The sequence below is a fragment of the Desmodus rotundus genome, chromosome 13 (genome assembly GCF_022682495.2).
Source record: "Desmodus rotundus isolate HL8 chromosome 13, HLdesRot8A.1, whole genome shotgun sequence".
In the NCBI taxonomy this organism is placed as follows: Eukaryota; Metazoa; Chordata; class Mammalia; order Chiroptera; family Phyllostomidae; genus Desmodus; species Desmodus rotundus.
This window is the reverse complement of record NC_071399.1, coordinates 9,636,383-9,655,327: the sequence shown is the minus strand read 5'-3', so window position 1 is coordinate 9,655,327 and position 18,945 is coordinate 9,636,383. Positions and strand designations below refer to the sequence as shown.

General features: G+C 44.4%; 1 protein-coding gene across 1 annotated transcript; it reads left to right on the top strand.

The window, feature by feature from the left end:
• The first annotated feature begins 7,655 nt into the window (after nt 1-7,655).
• On the top strand, nt 7,656-18,609 carry MTNR1A (melatonin receptor 1A). Its single transcript, XM_024562840.2, has 2 exons — nt 7,656-7,884; nt 17,738-18,609. The coding sequence occupies exons 1-2, from the start codon at nt 7,656-7,658 to the stop codon at nt 18,604-18,606; spliced, it is 1,098 nt and encodes a 365-aa protein (XP_024418608.2). The 3' UTR covers nt 18,607-18,609.
• The last annotated feature ends 336 nt before the right edge of the window (nt 18,610-18,945 follow it).

Genomic DNA, 18,945 nt, shown 5'->3' with positions numbered 1-18,945 from the left:
TGCACTTGTCGCCGTTGCGAAGTGTGGCCATCTAAGAGCTGTGTTTTCCACTTAACGCTGGACGCAGAGGAGAAAGCAGTTGGGTAACACATTTGAATGAAAATGTCGTTGGACCAGATACATCTTGTGAAGAGCGAATCGGGCAGGGCCTGCACGGCAGCAGTGATAAATACAAGCGCAGTGATTAAGGATCAGAGCCATCACCCAGTCACCTCAAGGGGTAAAAATGAAAGCCTCGAACTGTCCGATGACTAATGCTTCAGTTCATGTTAATGTTTATGGGGACCACCGAGCAGCTTTAGGATAAGGGGAGAACCGCTAGGAAAGGGAACAATTCGTCTCGCATGTGTGAGCCCCTCAGCCCGTCTCCCGGTTGCACTTCTTTGCCACATTTGCACGATTAGCCTTCCGCTGTCGGTGGCAGGTGGAGGCGGATGCAGCTTTTGAGCCTAAGAGCGGAGTTCAAAATCATGCCCTGGCCCTTTTTAACTGTAGGACGTTGAATCAACCACTTAACTTCTACTTAACTCAGTTTCCTCAGCTCAAAGGGGGTACACGAGAGCCCCACAGAAGTTGTGTGGATTCCATACCAATACCCTGAATGAGAGTGGCCCTTCCTGAGAGCCCGACACATTCTGCATCCACCCGGGGACCCTGATTATTGTCCCCATGTTCCAGATCAGGAAACCGAGGCAGAGAGGGGATGACTTTCTGAAGTTCACGCCGCACATCAGCGTCGCCCCTGAAATTCAAAGCCCTGGGTCTACGTAGCCTCAAAGCTCCTCCCACAAACCAAAACAGCAGTTCAGGCACAAGTAGATTTTCAATAAATGCCTTGTTGATGATGACAATGATGATGATGTTACCGTGTTCTCCTCCCCCATCCCAAATACATATTTTAATAGTCTGTTATTTTTTGTAAATGTATCCAGAGAAAGTCCAGTGGGCTGAGTGCCCAGAGCATGCTACAACACGCAGAAGTTTCCTGAACTAGTGGTTTGGCTCATTGGACAAACTGACTCTAATCCAAAGAGTTTTGGTCATTTGAATTCTTGTTTCCTATCAATTCAGAGCATCGAACATTGGAGACTTTGCAGCGTGGGTGTAGTGAGGTCTGAAGGAGCTACTTTTGCTGTTCATTTATCCCAAAACTTATTTCTGAGTATCTACTGTAGTCCGTAAAGGACAGAGGTGTTATGTTGGCCACTAGGGGAAGGATGAGCAAGTTCCAGTCCCCACTGTTCAGGAAGAATAAGAGGAGAGCAGCCAGGGTCCAGTCACAGGCCGCGCCCTCATTCCCCGCCCTGTTCCATTCAACAAAATAGAACTAATACTCCATTTCACCGTGGCTCCACCTGCCAGTGCTCCTGAGACCCAGGTGCCCCATGTATCATTCACTCATTCATTCACTCACTCGGTTCCATTTGTTTTGTGGGCTGCATTAGCAAATACTGTTCAGTCTCCACCCTTGGCTACACCCTGGGCTCATGAAAGTGAACAGAACTTGTGTGCGAGCAGCCACAGCCTTTGGGAACAAATGTGTCCCTGTGCTCAATGGTTGGGCACTTGAAGCAACACGTTTGCCATAATAAAAACTGAACTGCGATGTTAGCTGCCTCTTTCTCCCAACCCTAAAAAGCCCTAGTGTCTCTGTTACCGCTAAATGACAGTTTGGAGTCACAGAGGAAATCAAAGTCAGAGAGTTTTCCTAATTACTTAGGAGTTTCCTATATGGTAACTGGGAATGAAAGCGGCGTGTTGTGATGTAGTCCTACGCATCCGCAGACCCTCTGGAGTGACAGCAGTGGGCCGAGGGGATTATTTGTGATTGGCCGTTAGAGATGCAAACACAATTCCTCCCCTCGTGGCTTGCTGACGCTCTCACTCCCTCACAGAAAGAAAAGGAACACAGAGTGAAACCTCTCATCCTGCAGCCAACGCGCGCAAAGGAGTGGACGCCCCGACGTGGCCTGCTCCACTGTTGCACCGTCCCTACGCTGCATGAGCATTTGCAGGCGGTGGGTGAGCTCCACGCCGCAGGTGTCCTTCCCCAACACACTCACACCCACTGCCGTTTCAGATGCTGTGTGTGTTTGTGTGTGTGCCAGAGTGGGGGGCAGTACACAATCCCACTTTCGGGGTCACTGCTGTTCCCCCTTCCTGGACTTTCTAGAAGGACTTGCCTTGCAACCGTCGGTAGAATGCAGCCCCGGGCCCCACACAAGCTGGTGGAGGTGCCCACAGAACCCCGACTCCTGCTCAGGGCAAGCCGACTGAAGTTCTTTGCCGGAGGTTCCCGACCAGGTCTCAGCTCCGCCGCAGAACCCCTGGCTCCAAGTCACTGGTATGCTCAGGCAGGCCCACGCTGATCAACTCCTCGGCAATGTTCAAATTTATTTAATTTTTTCATTGTAGCATCTTCTCTATAGACGGCAGGAAAACAAGAAGCGTTTTAATGTATTTAGGGGCTTTGCTCACTAATTTTTTCCAGCGGTGGTGAGTACATTCATGAAGACCCCCTCCAGCACTCTGCGTGGTCGGACGAAGCTCCCGGCCCACTGTGTCAGCCTCCTCCCCCTCCCTGCACATCTGGGGTGGCGTCCCCTCTTTTCAAAATGACCCCCCTCCCATCCTTTTGCTGCATCCAAATCCTTATATATCCCTATAATTTGGAGGAAAGTTTTTAAAATTTTTTCAGTCTTATGCAACTTTTTACTTCATCCTTGCTATTAGAACTTGTATTGTAACACATACTTGGGAACTTGATACTGAATTTACAGGCATTTTTTTTCTGGGTTCACAGTTGGCCTTCTATAGGCCCGCACGGTGTCTGGATAGAGGATGGTGCATCAGAGGGAGCTCTCCCCAGGTTGGGCCGGGGAGGCTGCTCTGAATCAGGAGGGAAGTCTCAGGACTTCCTGCCACTCCCAACCCAGGGGGTTTGTTTTTAGATGAGCACCTACTTTTCCCTCGATTGCGCCGACTTGCAGCAGGTTCATGGGGTACGTGTACTTTGTAACTGTCCCCACAGCACACAGAGTAGGCTAATTATGAAACTATTTTGTCACGTGTTTCCATTTTGTCACGTGAACAAGACACTTGGACTATTTATTCCTAACATTCCTTAAACGCTTCATTTTCTTGTAAGCAGTATTTTACTGGGATTGGTATAAAGCGAAACCATGTGAAAAACATTAAGGCATAGTAAAAGGCTACTTATTTCATCATATCGTCAGCTCCTGAAATAAGGATACATGTGTATTTGGTGAAAATACGTATACCCTAAATAAAACTTAAGTTCTCGAATTGCATTGTTTTACATCTTCCAGTTACGCAATAATCTTACAGCATGCAAGCCAATGAAATTCATACTAACTAACCTAATAACACAGTATGAAAATTCTTTGAGTGAAAATGCAGTTCCTCCTTCTTGCTTTTGACAGGAGAAATAAAGATAAAAAAGTCTCATCACTTGAGGGTGACAAATGCATTAAAAATCCATTAGTCTGACAAATAGCATTTTTCCTGATGAATTACAAGTTTCCAAATATGATAAAAGACATAATTTCACAGAAATTATGTTATCTCAAAGCCACCAGACAATGATGGATTCCTTTATTTTCTCATTTTATTCAACAAATACTTGTAGGTGTCCACTGGATACCAGGCACTGGGGCTGCTTCCCAGTCTGGCGATGGGATTCCTGCCAGAAAACCGAGGTGCGGTGCGGCACGTGCTGGGTGTCAGGATGCCGGGAACAGGGACCCGGAGGAGCTTGGGCCGCGGGGGAGGAGCTCACAGCAAGGTCAGAGCGATTCCAGAGAAGCGGATGCAGAAGGAACATGAGCGAGAACTGGAAGCAAAATGTGTGAGGAACCAGAGAGAGGTCGCGGGGTTGGAGGGTGGAGCAGGTGCCGGGTGAGGGAAACGGTGCTTAGGAAGGTCACGGCTGGAAGGCCAAGTTTTGAAAGGTCTTGGAAAACTTGGGGAATTTGGCTTGACTCAGAGGATACTGCCTGTCCATGGAAGGGTTGTAGGTGTGGGTGGATATGTTTGTTTGCTTTTAAAACAAGGGCGTGTTATAGTTAAATGGGGGGGGGGACCATTGACTTCTGAATATGCTGAAGGGGGGCCAGGGGACTACTCAGGAGCCTGTGACAGTAATTCCTGTAGGGCACAATGGTGGGCTCAACTTGGCTCAGTGCCATGGGGATGGAGGGAAAGCGGAGGTGAGAATCGACAGGATCTGGTCTATTTCGTCCAGGAGGCAGAGAAGGTTTCAAGGCTTACCTCAGGCATGTGCGTGTGTATGCACCCATGTGCACACACACACATGTGCACACACACACATTAAAGGGGCTCCTTGTGTAATCCTGCAAATGTTGCCTGACCCTCCACTTGCATCCCTTCCTGCCTTTCCTGAGGATGGCTCATAGTCCTGGGAAGAAATAGCAAGAAATTGGCTAAAAGCAACTTCAAATTTTTTATATAAATGTGTACGTTAATTAGCATTGTACAGTGTAAACAATGGATAAACAATTGGATTTTTTTTTAAAAAGTGGTTAGAGATGCAAGTCACATATTTCGGAGTTTTAGCGTCTGCTGGTCAGTGGGACCTACCAGCGCGGAGCTAGGGCGGAGACAGTGCTGTGTCATTTCACACTGAGGCTTTTACCCCAGATCATAAGGAGGGAAATAAAATGTTTTACAGGAACATCAGAAGGCCAGTGTAATAGCTTAATATATTGTTAATTTTTCACTTTGGGGCATGCGTTCTCCTATGAACATCAGGAATGTATTAATAAAGCTATAGAGTTACTATAAAAATTTGGAGATAGGAATCTGTAGGATAGCAACAGGACTTGAAAAAATAGCATTGCATTATATATATATAATTATATATATATATAACTTCTAGATCATTGTACATTAGCATGATCTTCAAACTTTCTAAGTTTGTATGTAAAAATAGGTACTTAAATAGTAGTGAGTTTCTAGTGAGTTAGAAAATATTTATGATTATTCAGCTCTGAAATTAAAAGGATGAACTGAGTCCTACAACGACATGGAGCTCGAACAGGCAGATCCACCCCTAAAGCCTCCAGAAGGGAACAAAGCCTCGCTAGGCACCTTATTTTGTCCTTTCAAGCCTGCGAGAGGGGGCCCAGCTGAGCCACTCTCCACCTGGACTTCCGGACTACGTAACTGTGAGATAATAAACGAGTGTTGTTTTAAGCCGATAAATGAATTTAATTAGGCTAATTTATTGTGACAGCAATAGAAAGCTAATATGGTTTCTGATGGGAAATCAGCTGTTAGTTAGACTAATTGTTCCCCAGTAGGTAATATCTCATTTTTCTTTTAACACATTTTATCGTTGGCTTTCAGGTGGTAAGGATGTGGAGCAACAAGAACTTCCCTTCATTGCTGGTGGGAATGCAAAATGCTGCAGCTACTTTGGAAGACGTTTCGGTGAAGTTTTACACAATCACACCTACCTTACTGAAGCTCCAGCAATCATTCTTCTGGTTACTACACCAAGAGTTGAAAACTGACGCCCACATGAGAACCTGCACATGGATGTTTCTAGCAGCTTTATGCATAGTTGCCCAGAGCTGAAAGCAACAAAGGTCTCCTTCAGTAGGCGAATGTATAAATAAACTGTGGTGTATCCAGACATGGAATACTATTCAGTGCTAAAAAGCAATCAGCTATCAAGCTATGAAAAGACATGGAAGAAACTTAAATTCACATTACTAAGTGAAAGAAGCCAATTGAGGAGGCTGCATACTGTACGATTCCAACTCTGTGCCCTTCTGGAAAAGGCAGAACTATGGAGACAGTGAAAAAGCTCTGTGGTTGCCAGGGGTTGAGGAGAGGGAGGGATGAATCAGCAGAGCACAGAGGATTTTCAGGGCAGCGAAAATACTCTGTATGATGCCATAATGATGGATACATGTCATATGCAATTGTCCAAACCCCAGAATGTACACCAGGAATGAGCCCTAATGACTTCGGATGCTGATGAAGGGTCAGTGCAGGTGAGCAGAGTCTAATAAGGTACCGCTGCAGTGTGGATCGTAGATAATAGCGAGGCTGGGCATGTGTCGGGACAGAAGGCATAGGGGAAATCTGTACTTTCCTTCAGTTTTGCTGTGAACTTAAAACGGCTTTATTAATTAGAAAACTATCATTCCACTGATAATGTATCCACTAATCCCTTCCTCGGTGCTCTCGTGCCTTGTGGACTCTCCATCTCACCTGTTTCTCACCTGCATGCACACACAGTTCACACTGCCATTGGCAGGGAGAGGACTATGTTTTGACCATAGTGCCAACTATGTAAATTATTTCCTGAACAAGTGCATTAATGAGTGAAAGGGAATTGATTTTAACCTAGGACTTTACCATTAAGGCATGGATATAGGCCAGCTATAAAAGGGAAAGGGGAAGCCCTAGTCATACAGGGGATACAGGTGAATTTATTGATTCCCTGATTTCCTAATAGAGTCTGGCTGCTTTATTGGAAAGTTAGGGGCTTGTCTTTTGGAACGAGTTCCACGGCCTGGTGGCTGGTACTTACTATTGAGGTTGTAGATTTCATGGACAAGTGGAGTTATTTTTTAAAGCTATCGGGTGAATGTGTGACAAACAGAGGTTTGGCTGTCCACAGGGAGAGCCTGGTAGATTTGGTGCGGGCAGGTGTCTCAGATCTGTACTGCCCCAAAGAAATCTGCGAGAGAGCTGCTTGTGTGTGGCTGTGGAAGCAAGGTTGTGGCTACTTGGAAACTACGCAGTCCGTGACATTTGAAAGCGACCTGAAAAGTTTATAGTTGCTCTGATTCAGGGTCCCCAGTGGACTCTTTGGTCATTTCAGCTGACAGGGTCCCCCATGATCATTCTGACACCCCGGGAAGCCAGCAGAGACTGTACTCAAGTTGGGGACAAGCACTTGAATTTGAAGGACAGAGCTCAAGAAATCTCAAAACAAAGGTAGTTCAGAAAAATTATCAAAATTATGGATGGCAAAAAAAATTTTAATTAAAAAAATTTAAAAATATCACAGTTGGCCTTTTCAGTATGTGGGGTGGAAGTGGGGACGGGGAGCTGGGGAATGATATCTGATTGATGAGTAGTGCCATGCCTGACACAGAATGTTCCTTGATTTTTTTTACCTCCTACTACCTACCAGGTAGATTAATTAGATACTTCCTGGCCCCCAGTTTACCGATAAGGACATATGGCGGCTAGCTAATGCTCCTCAATCGGAGGAAGGGGTCGTGCCCACGCAGGCTGGTGAAATGTCCCAGAGAGGAAACTCGGCGACCCAAAGCGCAACAAAGGCTTCTCTGGAGTCGTTGCCCACTTAGAGCGCAGGCGGCTGGACCCGCGCCACCCGCACGGGGGCGCTGTCGGCACGTGGTGCGGGACACCCCGCGGGCCGGGCTGTCCTCGGAGCCTGCCGGCGGGACGCCAGATGTCCCCAGGCTGGGGCTGCAGGTGCCCAGTGCGGCCGCCAGGAGGCGGTGGAGCGGGCAGGGCGGCTACGAAGGAGCACTGTGGATGGGGAGTAGACGCGGGAGGGCGGGGAGAAGCCGCACAGGTGGCGCAGCGGGATCGTGCCGCACTCCGGGGTCGCCTGCCCTGGCCGTGCGATGGCCGGGCGGTCGTGGGACGCGCCGGGCGGGACCTTGAAGGGCAATAGCAGCGCGCTCGTCAACGCCTCTCAGCAGGTGCCCGACGATGGAGGGGACGCGCGGCCGCGACCCTCGTGGCTGGCCTCCACGCTGGCCTTCATCCTCATCTTCACCATCGTGGTGGACATCCTGGGCAACCTCCTGGTCATCCTGTCCGTGTGTCGGAACAAGAAGCTGAGGAACGCAGGTAGGGGCTCCCGGGGCCAGGCAGGCTGTCGGGCGGCCCCCAGCTTCCGCCCGACGGCAGCCTTTCCAGGACGCAGCGCCTGCAGCTGCCAACGGGCTTTTCCTAAGAAAAGTTCGGTTCTTTTCCTTAAAAACTGGGGTCTGTGAGTCATTTTTCCCCGATACGGACTGAAGACCGTCGGTTTACTTTTAACCTGCCCATCAAAGATTTTCTTTTTTCATAAAACAGTAGGACTTCAGTCCCTAAGGGGTAGAAAACTTGGGCCGAGTCAGGTTCTCTTTACTTAGAGGAAACCCCCACTGTTTGGCTTGCCATTTCTGAGTTTATTTAATTGAGACACTCAGCATAGGTTGCAGGGAGTTCCTCAGGAAGCGCTTTCACGTGCCATCAACACACTTACCAATTGCTTGGTTTTACATACAATTTAATGCTCGCAACCTTGTTAAAATATGAGAGACACTAGAGGGCAAGATGGCAGTGCAGCGATTTTAGTGTTGTGGTCGGGAGTAGTTTTCAGTTTTTAGCAAACACTTCCAAAAGGACCCTGGGCTCCTAAGCACGCTTGGGCAAGTGACTATTATTCCTCCAAATTAAACAAGTTTACGCTTTAAAAATAGAGACTGTTGTAATAAGAGAGTGTATTTACATGTAATATATTACTAAGTTAATTTTGTGCTTGAGTTAAACTTGCTTTTTTCCTCCAGGCAAATGCCTTGAAAGTGCTTTATCCTGAGTGGGAGCCCGGGGACCACCCAGAGGGCACCAGCTGGTCAGCCCTCTAATCAATGGTTAGATGCCCAGCTCTTTGTTTGGAGGCAAACTTTATGGAGCAGTGGCTAGGGACAGTCACAGTATGACAGTATCAAACAGTGGATAGCCACAGTCACCGTCAGTCGGAGTAACTGACTATGGGGAATGGAGTAACCAACTATGCATCCCGATTGAGGTCTCTTCCGGTGGACTCACCCGGTTGAGACATGATGGATCGCTTCTCTGGGGCTTCTGTTGAGTTTGGGTGGGATGAGCTGGTTGTGTTTCTGAGGAGCTGGCCAACGGTAGATGTGCCTGAGCAATCCTGCTGCGTGGGCTAACGTTCGTGCCCCTGGGTGGGTCCCGGAAGAGGCAGGCTCTCCCAGGTCTGGAGAGACCCTTCAAAATAGACCCACTCAGGACGAATAGCCTACCTACATAGGCAGCCAACCTGGCCATTCAGTCTGCGGTGACACCCATCCAAACAACGGCGGGGTTCACACGAGTGAGCACACCACGCTCACTTAGGTGTTCAAAGGCAGGTGGGAGACGAGCAGGTCACCATGTTGCAAGCATTTCTAAAATAATCAGACAGTCTCTCCTGCAGAGTCAATTCAGGATGACTGAAGTGAGGTTATAACTGTGGCTGGTCACATGGTTTACTGGTGATTTAAAAACCAGTGCCCTGTGGGGGTTTTATGGCCAAAAACATAAAACAAAATAAAATATCCATAGATGAACCAGTTGCTCAAATCCCAAAAGAAAAAATGAAGACAGCGCATTTGGAAAGTAAATTTGAGTCATTTTATCCTTTCAGGAATTTTCTTTTTTCATAAACACTTTGCATCTCATATTCTCTTTGTAAATGTGCTTTTCAGTGATGTGCTAACATCCATGGACATCAAGTACAAGACAAATGGAATCGTAGCGGAGGTCTAACTTCTGGGACCCAGGCAGTTGGAATAAATGCACAGTCTTCCCCAACAATCTGCTCTGGGGGCTTCATCGTACATCAGAACCATTTGTGATACAATTTAAGCATCTCTTACTGTTCTGGTGCACAATTACTTTTGTAAAAACTGCTGGCCATCTTTTAGTGAACATTTCCATTTAAAATATGAATATATTACAGGACCCATATCAAAGCAATCCCAATTGTTAAATAAATCTAGTTTTTTAATCCTACAGTTTTATTTCTCAAATTTATTTATTAATTTGTGTTTGAAACATTTTTCAGACTCGAGGAGATGAAAGTGGGAAATTGATAGAATTGCAGTTTGTGTCACACGCATCACAGACAGCTGATTTGATTTGTTTTCTGTGGACAAAGTAGAAAAATAACTTCTTTTTTGTTTTTGTTTAGAATGTCTAGAGCTTTGTACTTTTACACATAGAGCAATATACAGCTTTTAAAGCACTTTCCCACATTTTGTTTTATTTGTCCTTATAACCACCCCTTGGGTAGATAAGAAAACTGAAACTCAAAATTTGCAGGTAAGTGATGAGTACTTATTTTCCCTGCATGCAGCCCAAAAAAGGGACATTGAAATCGGAAGATCCAGGGAGAGTCTTATATCTGCAATACTTTTATTGGTAGCGTGCTCTGGGTTCAGTTACTCAACCTCTCTGAGCCTCAGTTTCTCCATCTGCTCAGTGGGTGTGCTTATCTCACAGAGATGCGAGGAAGATAAATTTAGATTCTGTCCGTCCATCCATCCATCCATCTGCTTATCACTTTGAAGTTATAAACTACTACACAAATAATGATATTATTAAATATCAGTAGGCATCCTATGATTGGTTCTTTTCAAGTCATTCTTATTTTTTAAATGCTCATTTCTTTTTAAGTGTGCATTTTAATAGTGAGTAGGCACTATGAACAGTTAGAAGTGAAGTCAGTCACAAATTGAAGACTTAGGATCTAATTTTCTTTATGACATTATCAAATTATGCAAATTCTCTGATGTCTCAGTTTTCCATTTTGTAATGGGGCTGAGATGCTAATTCTTTCAATAGCCAACCTCTGAGACACTGATTATTTCAGCATCCAAGCTGTTTGCTAATTTAAAATGAATCAGCTCTGGTGAGATGTCTCTATAACTTACAAAGTGGTATTTCCAGTACCCACCTGACACCATGCATACTTATTACAATACTATTGACTATGTTCCCTAGGTTGGCTTTTACATCCCGGTGACTGTTTCATAACTATCAATTTGTGCTGCTTAATCTCTTGACCTTATTTGCCCAGCTCCCTAATCCCCCTCCCATCTGGTAATCTTCAGTTTGTTCTCTGTGTCAGTGAGACTTGCTGTTTTCTTTGTTCACTTATTTTGTTCTTTAGATGCCACATGTAAGTGAAATCAGGTGGCAGTTGTCTTTCTCTCTCTGGCTTATTTCACTTAGCATAATGCCCTCTAGGTCCACCCACAGTGTTGCAAATGGTATGATTTTATCCCTTTGTATGGCCGAGTAATACTCCATTGGACATATGTACCACATCTTTTTTATCCAATGTTTAACCACGATACTGTACACCTGAGACTAATGTAAAATAATATTAAGTGTTAACGGTACTTGGAAAGAAGTACAAATTTCCAGTCATTAAAATAGTTACAGTGATGTGAAGTGTAGCATAGAGTATATAGTCAATAACATTATAATGACCATATATGGTGTCAGATGGGCATCAGATTTATTGGGGTGATGACGTTGTAAAGTATGTAAAACGCCTAATTACTAATGTGAACACCTGAAACTAATATTGGATGTCACCTGTAATTGGAAAATAAATTAAAAAAAAAACAAAAATAAATCAACTCTGGAAGCTATAGGAACTTTCTCAGACAAGGATTTTACCATTCAAAAAGTTACGACCTAGCTTGTATGTGCAGACTTGGGAAGTGCTTTCAAGCTAACGAGGTCACTGTGGAAGACAATCTCCAATTTGACGGTATCTCGTTAACGCTGCTGTGGTCTTCCTCCAGTGACTCTCCATGATATTTGAAATCATCGATTCAAGGCTATTTTTTACTTTTTAAGACATTTTAGTGACTTTTTTTCTTGCATGCTTAGCAATTGTTTAAAGTCTTGTGACCTCCCCTGCCCAGCCTCTGTAGTACATTATTATGGAACCGTAAATTTTGAAAATGTGCCACAATAATTGTCAGAATCTCCTGGAAACCTTAAGGCAGCGGTCTCAGGCTCCTGAATACATGATTGAGTTTGGATCTGATTTTTGGCTCTTCCAGCTATTCATCTCCTGAGAAAGTAGCAATTTTCAGCATTAAATTAATCGTGAATAAGAAAGAGCTCATTTTTGCTAGCTTTCAGAATCATTTTTCTCTTGGAAATTTTGAAAGTTAAGCACAGGTAAAATAGCCCTAAATTAAACCTCCTGCTTTTAGTTCTAACATTTGATGGTTCTGTTTTTGTTTTTTAAATCCCCACTTTGAATCTATGTGCCTTAGAAGTTGTTTTAAATCTATATGAAGTCTCTGGAGCTTGTTCTGCTCATTCTTTATTAGCACCTTTTAAAAATAACAACTTGAATCTTTGAGGTGAATAGTAAGATACGTGCCAGGAGCCTTGAATTTCTCCCTATTTTTCCTACGCATTTTTAGGTTGTCTAGCTGACAGAAATGCCCTATTTTCTATAAAAGAAATACACACAGTCTCAGGAATTTCTAGGCTACCGAAGAGGCAATGAATGGACTGTTTTTCAAGATTGTGTATTCTCAGAGCTCCGTGTGGTATCACCTACTCCCCCTTGTAAGGATGGGTCCTTAATCAGCACCCTAACATTTCCACCTTTTGAAAAGGTCGGCTAACCAATTGGCCTGAAACCTGAGGATTCTATCTCAAGAAATTTTAGTGAAATTTAATAATGCTGCAGATGAGGAAAAAACTTCTGGACTTTCTGGTTGAGGTTTTCTAAGGTTAATTTTTCTACAGTGCTATATACTCTTGGCAATCACATTGAAGGAATTAGTGTTGGGGGAAAATAAGAAAAAAGAAAAATCTGCTTGGTGCTAAATAATATTCAGTGTAATGAGGATAAATTTGAGTTACTGAGCTTATGGCTTAAAAGGATGCTTACTTACCTGCTTTGCTAGTGAGACCTTCTGCTTTTTATTAAATTGAATATTCCCTTCGATAACTATTTATTGCGGACTACAGTATAAGACCGAGTATAAATGGTCAGCAAACTTTTGTTTGTCAAAATGCAAGACACTGTGTTAAGTTTGTATAAAAACATAGCTCCCATTTTCAGAGAGATTATGTTCTATCACAGCCCTTCTGAAACGTTTTGCTCTTTAGTTTTCAGATAAAAATAAAACACGGAGTACAAAGACAGGACTAGAAACATGTTCACGTAGCGGGAAAACTTCTCAAAGGAAAGTTGAAAGTTGGTGGGTAGAGGATGGTAGCTGGAGCTCAAAGTACGTCTGTTGAGGATTTTTAAAGATCTTGCCTCAGGATGAAAGAAAAACAGGTGGTAAGTAGGGAATGTGAAAGCTGCGGCACCCATAAGGCAGAATGCATGAGAGACCCTCAAAGAAATTAGTGACTAATGGAGACAAAGCATAGCTATTTGAGGATAGTACGTTGGCCCGCTAACTTTCGAAGAAAGCCCTACAACCTGAGAAACACCTCATAGAAAACCACCACTCTCCTCACAGAGCTGAAGGTCCATCTCAGGTTGCCTGGAAAGCCAACCCCAGAGCAAGCTGCGGGGTTCTGTGCTCCTGCTTTGCTGAGGGAGAGCTCTCGGGAAGAACCTGGAGGCAGTGAGGGGAGCTGTGGCCACCTGGGGCAGGAGGGCTGGCCTTTTGTACCCCACTGCCAGTGGCCATCCTTGACTATTCATCTGAGAGCCATTTTCTGGGCAAGGATGGAGCTAAATGCAAGCAGTCACCTCTCATCTGAATTCCAGGGGTGAATGCATGAGACTGGCAAAGGGGGCCTGGGAAGGGCACGAGCAGCAGCTACTGTAAGGCCTATGACGCAGAGAGAATGTACACAGGCAGCCCAGAGACCCAGCTTGCCGTAGGAATGGCTCCCACAGCCCACATTCTGAGGGGCGCACGGAAGGCAGTTGGTCCTCCTTGGGTGAACTCATTGCACGGATTTGGTCATGACCAAATTGGGAGCAAGAGAGCGGGGGCTGTAGAAACCTTGTTGGCGGGAACCCTGGCGGCCCACCCTTCACACAGTGCAGTAACAGGAGACATCTCCCTGGGATTCCCACTGCGGCAAAGTGATGCAGAAGTATTCTTTCACACGGAAGTCGGCAGGAGACTTGCAGCGTGTGGGAATCTTTTTTTAAGCAGCAAAAATAACTGATAAAAGATAAGAATCTGGCCCAGGATAGGAAGTTCTTGTACGAGATCTCACCCAGCTAAGATTTCACTAGTTAAAATGATGGACATGCCACAGCACCTCATGCCTTGAGCAACAAGGGAAGATGTGGCTTCTGCTTCACTTCCACCTTCCAAATCTTGTGCACCATTCCTTTCTGGACCATGTTAGCACAGAACTATGCCAGGAAGGAAGTTCTGGGGAGCGCAGTTCTAGCTTAGCTGAAATGACACAATCTAAACCCATCACAGTCCACCCCTTGGCAACTTGGGGGGTGTGTGTGTGTATTAACCATAGTTAACTTCCAGGTAAATGAAACATCATAATTATGCTTCTACCCAACATAATGCAACTATCCTTGTAAAACTAAAAATACACTAACCCTCTCCCCAGAAGATGGGGTCTCTTCATCGTCTTTGCATGGTTTCCAATATTCCAGCTGAATCATATTCCTCATTTGACATTCTGTAACTGAAATACTGAAATGTGAGATTCACCTCTAACACATATAGGATGAGGGGGGAACAGAAGAGGGAAAAACACAAACAAAATAGCCCCCCCTCACAACACACGCACACAATACAGCAAGTGGGATGAAGCTTCCCCATGAGCTACCTGAGGGCCACATCCGCAGAGAGTCTATGGCTTATTTTGTTTCTCCAAACACTTGTGACATGAGATTGGTTCCAAGAAAATTAAACCAATGATTTAATTAATATAATTACTTGAACAGAAAAGAAGCATAATTACCACAAAATAAATAGAACAGGGGATGAAAGCCATGTTAGAAATCTCTGACATCATTTGTGATTTTATTTGTAGCCTCTTTTAAAAGTAAATGGCATTAGACAAGTTTGTCATGACATTCCGGGTTAAAATGTACTGTTTTGATGACTATTTAATTTGTAGCTGAATTTCGTATGTTATACTTATTTTTGAAATATTAAATATGCTAAGTTAAAAATTAACTAAAATATGTCCACTTTGAAATTTAAATATTTCATTGGTAATTGAAATTGATCAGTAGGAAAAATAAATTTGCTATAACTTGGCCTATTATAACCACTTTTCTTTACTTTTTTAAAGTATATTTTATGATTATGCTATCAAAATTGTCCCAATTTTTCTCCCCTTTACCCCCTCTGCCCTGTACCCCCCCAGGATCCCCCCCACCCCAGCTCATGTCCATGAGTCGTACATCTAAGTTCTTTGGCTTCTCCATTTCCTATACTATGCTTAATCTCCCCCTGTCTATTTTGTACCTACCAATTATACTTCTTATTCCTTACACCTTCCCTCTGAATTCTCCCCCTCCCCCTCCTCCTCCCCACTGATAACCCTCCATGTGATCTCCATTTCTGTAATTCTGTTCCTGTTCTAGTTGTTTGCTTACTTTGTTTTTGTTTTTTTAGGTTCAGTTGTTGATAGTTGTGAGTTCGTTGTCATTTTATTGTTCATAGTTTTGGTCTTCTATTTCTTAGATAAATCCTTTTAACATTTCATATAATAAGGACTTGGTGATGATGAACTCCTTTAACTTGACCTTATCTGGGAAGCACTTTATCGGCCCTTCCATTCTAAATGAAAGCTTTGCTGGATACAGTAATCTTGGATGTAGGTCCTTGCCTTTCATGACTTGGAATACTTTCCAGCCCCTTCTTGCCTGTAAGATTTCTTTTGAGAAATCAGCTGATAGTCTTAAGGGAGCTCCTTTGGAAGTAACTGTCTCCTTTTCTCTTGCTGCTTTTAAGATTCTCTCCTTCTCTTTAATCTTGGGTAATATAATTCTGGTGTGCCTTGGTGTGTGCTTCCTTGTGTCCAACTTTTCTGGGACTCTCTGAGCTTCCTAGACTTCCTGGAAGTCTATTTCCTTTGTCAGATTGGGCAAGTTCTCCATTATTTTTTCAAATGAGTTTCCCGTTTCTTGCTCTTCCTCTTCTCCTTCTGGCACCCCTATGATTCAGATGTTGCAACATTTAAAGTTGTCCTGGAGGTTCCTAAGCCTCTCCTCATTTTTTCGAATTCTTGTTTCATCATGCTGTTCTGGTTGAATGTTTATTTCTACCTTTTGTTCCAAATCGTTGATTTGAGCCCCAGTTTCCTTCTTGTCATTTTTGGTTCCCTGTACATTTTCCTTTATTTCACTTTGTATAGCTTTCATTTCTTCCTTCATTTTGCGACTGAGCTCAATCATTTCTGAGAGCATCCCGATGACCAGTGTTTTGAACTCTGCATCTGATAGATTGTCTGTCTCCTTGTTGCTTAGTTCTTTTACCGGAGCTTTGACCTGTTCTTTCGTTTGGGCCGTATTTCTCTGTCTTGGCACACTTTTCAAAGAAGTCATTTATATGACAATTTATCCAAAATTCCTAATTAAATGGCAAAAACTTGCCATTTTGTCATAACTGCTATTTTACTTCACTATTTACAATGGGTTTTTTGAGGGGGGGGAAATAAAGATAATGATATAGGAACTTCAAGTACAAAGGCTATTTTGTTTCAGCTGTTGGGAGATGACAATTTACTGCAACAAGCATTTGAGCAGAAGTCTCAGCTGGGTACTATTCAGGATACAAGTATGTGAAAGACGATCTCAGGGACCACCATATAGAAACACAGAAAAGCCAAGTTTACAAATAAGTATAATAAAAGGCAAAATATACAGTCTGTCTGCCTGGCATGTCCCTCCCCACCCATCCAGCTCACCTTCTTCCTGATGCCTTTCCTCTCTCTGTATAAACTCGTGTGGTACTTCTTTCTATTTTAATTTTGTTTGTTTTTCTAAAATCAAGGATCATAGGATCCCTATCAGTTTATGCCTGTTTCCTCAGCACCTGTCATATGCACTTAATAACATTTTATTGAACGCACTTCATTATAATTTTATCTAAATTAAAAATGGTGTAAATAAAGTGATCTAGAGGACTTCAAAAGAGGAAGCTCTTCCATGGTGTTGGGCAAGTAAGTAAAATTGTGGGTAATTTTTATTTAAGGTGGATTTGGGAAAATCGGTAGCATTTTAATATCCAAGGCACAGGGAATTGTGAGAAAGGCAAATGAGCCACTAAAGTAAAGATTGCCTCCCTCCGTCCCCGTCACACCCCCTGAAGAAGACTCTGGCGTCATTCCCATCTCAGAGAAGGAAAGTGAGTTTGGTGAGACAGTGTCCTTGTCCCAGGTAGGCAGCTAGTAAGGGCTGAAGCCAGACAGGGGAGGACAGAAGCCTTTTTCTCTTAACCATCACATGATGGACAAGGATCCATTGCCTCCAAGGAATTTGAGGCCCATTTGAGAACGAGACGGGGGTAGAAAGCTTGGAACTTAAGGAAGTCATGGCTGCCTAGAGAAATAACATGACATGAAGTTTTTCCGGTAATGTAGAAGATTCCACAACGAAAATTGTGGTAGGAATATACTGACCTCCAGATTATTTTTAAAGCACAAGAGAAACCAAACCGTTTGGACCACAGTTTTGAAGATGGCCTTGCTCTGGGGATGCAGGGGGTGGGCCCTGTGAACCGTGGAAGTGACCTGCCAAGGGCAGCCAATGGGCTCGCTTCCTGGTGTAAACAGCCTCCACTTCATTCATTACCTATAGTCGCTGCGACGTCAGGTCGTCCAAGTTGCAGGAAACAGCTCTTTTGTTAAAATAATAATAATAATAATAAAGCTGTAAAAGAAAACGCAAGCCATCCGTGAACTACCGGCATTAACCTGCACTTTCTGAAACCTTCTGCTTTAGGAAACGTATTTGTGGTGAGCCTGGCTGCGGCGGACCTGGTGGGGGCCGTCTACCCGTACCCCTTGGTGCTGGCCTCCGTAGTCCGCAACGGGTGGGGCCTGGGCTCCCTGCACTGCCAAGTCAGTGGTTTCCTGATGGGCGTGAGTGTCATTGGCTCCATCTTCAGTATCACCGGCATTGCCATCAACCGCTACTGCTACGTCTGCCACAGTCTCAAGTACGACAAGCTGTACAGCAACAAGAATTCCCTCTGCTGCGTGTTCCTCATATGGCTGTTGACGCTGGTGGCCATCACGCCCAACTTGCGCGTGGGAACCCTGCAGTACGACCCGCGGATCTACTCCTGCACCTTCTCGCAGTCCGTCTGCTCCACGTACACCATCGCCGTGGTGGTTTTCCACTTCATCCTCCCCGTGGTCATCGTCATCTTCTGTTACCTGAGAATCTGGATCCTGGTTCTGCAGGTCAGGCGGAGGGTGAAACCTGACAAGACACCCAGACTGAAACCCGAGGACCTCAGGAACTTTGTCACTATGTTTGTGGTGTTTGTGCTTTTTGCCATCTGTTGGGCTCCGCTGAACTTGATTGGTCTGGCAGTGGCCTCAGACCCTGCCAGCATGGGCCCCAGGATCCCGGAGTGGCTGTTCGTGGGCAGTTACTATATGGCGTATTTCAACAGCTGCCTCAATGCAATTATTTATGGTCTACTGAACCAAAATTTCAGGAAGGAATACAGGAGAATTATAGCATCCCTGTGCACAGCCAAGGTGTTCTTTGTGGGTAGCACTAATGAGGTAGCCAAGAGGGTTAAGTGCAAACCCTCTCCATTAACGACCAATGATAACCTAATAAAGGTGGACCCCGTTTAAAGAGCAGAGCATCTCCTTGGCTGCTGTGGCTCAGTTGGTTAGAGCGTCGTCCTGCAAACCAAAAGGTCACAGGTTTGATACCAAGTCAGGGCACATGCCCAAGTTGCCGTTCGGTTTCTGGTTAGGGTGTGTATAGAAGGCAATGGATGGGTGTTTCTCTCTCACATCCTTCTCCCTTCCCCTCTCTCTAAAATCAGTGAGCACGTCCTCTGGTGAGGAGAAAAAAAAGAAAAGAAAAGCATTCTTGGCAAGTTATGCACTTTGTTCAAGGTCTTACTAATTTTTATGTTTGCTTCCCTCTTGCCCGACATCGACAAAAATAGTGTGGTTGAAAAAAAT

What these genes read in the sequence shown, in the direction of transcription:
- MTNR1A (XM_024562840.2), top strand. Translation starts at nt 7,656, where the DNA reads ATGGCCGGGCGGTCGTGGGACGCGCCGGGCGGGACCTTGAAGGGCAAT. An exon ending in CAAGAAGCTGAGGAACGCAG is followed by an intron (nt 7,885 to 17,737) that starts GTAGGGGCTCCC and finishes CTTCTGCTTTAG; the next exon opens with GAAACGTATTTGTGGTGAGC.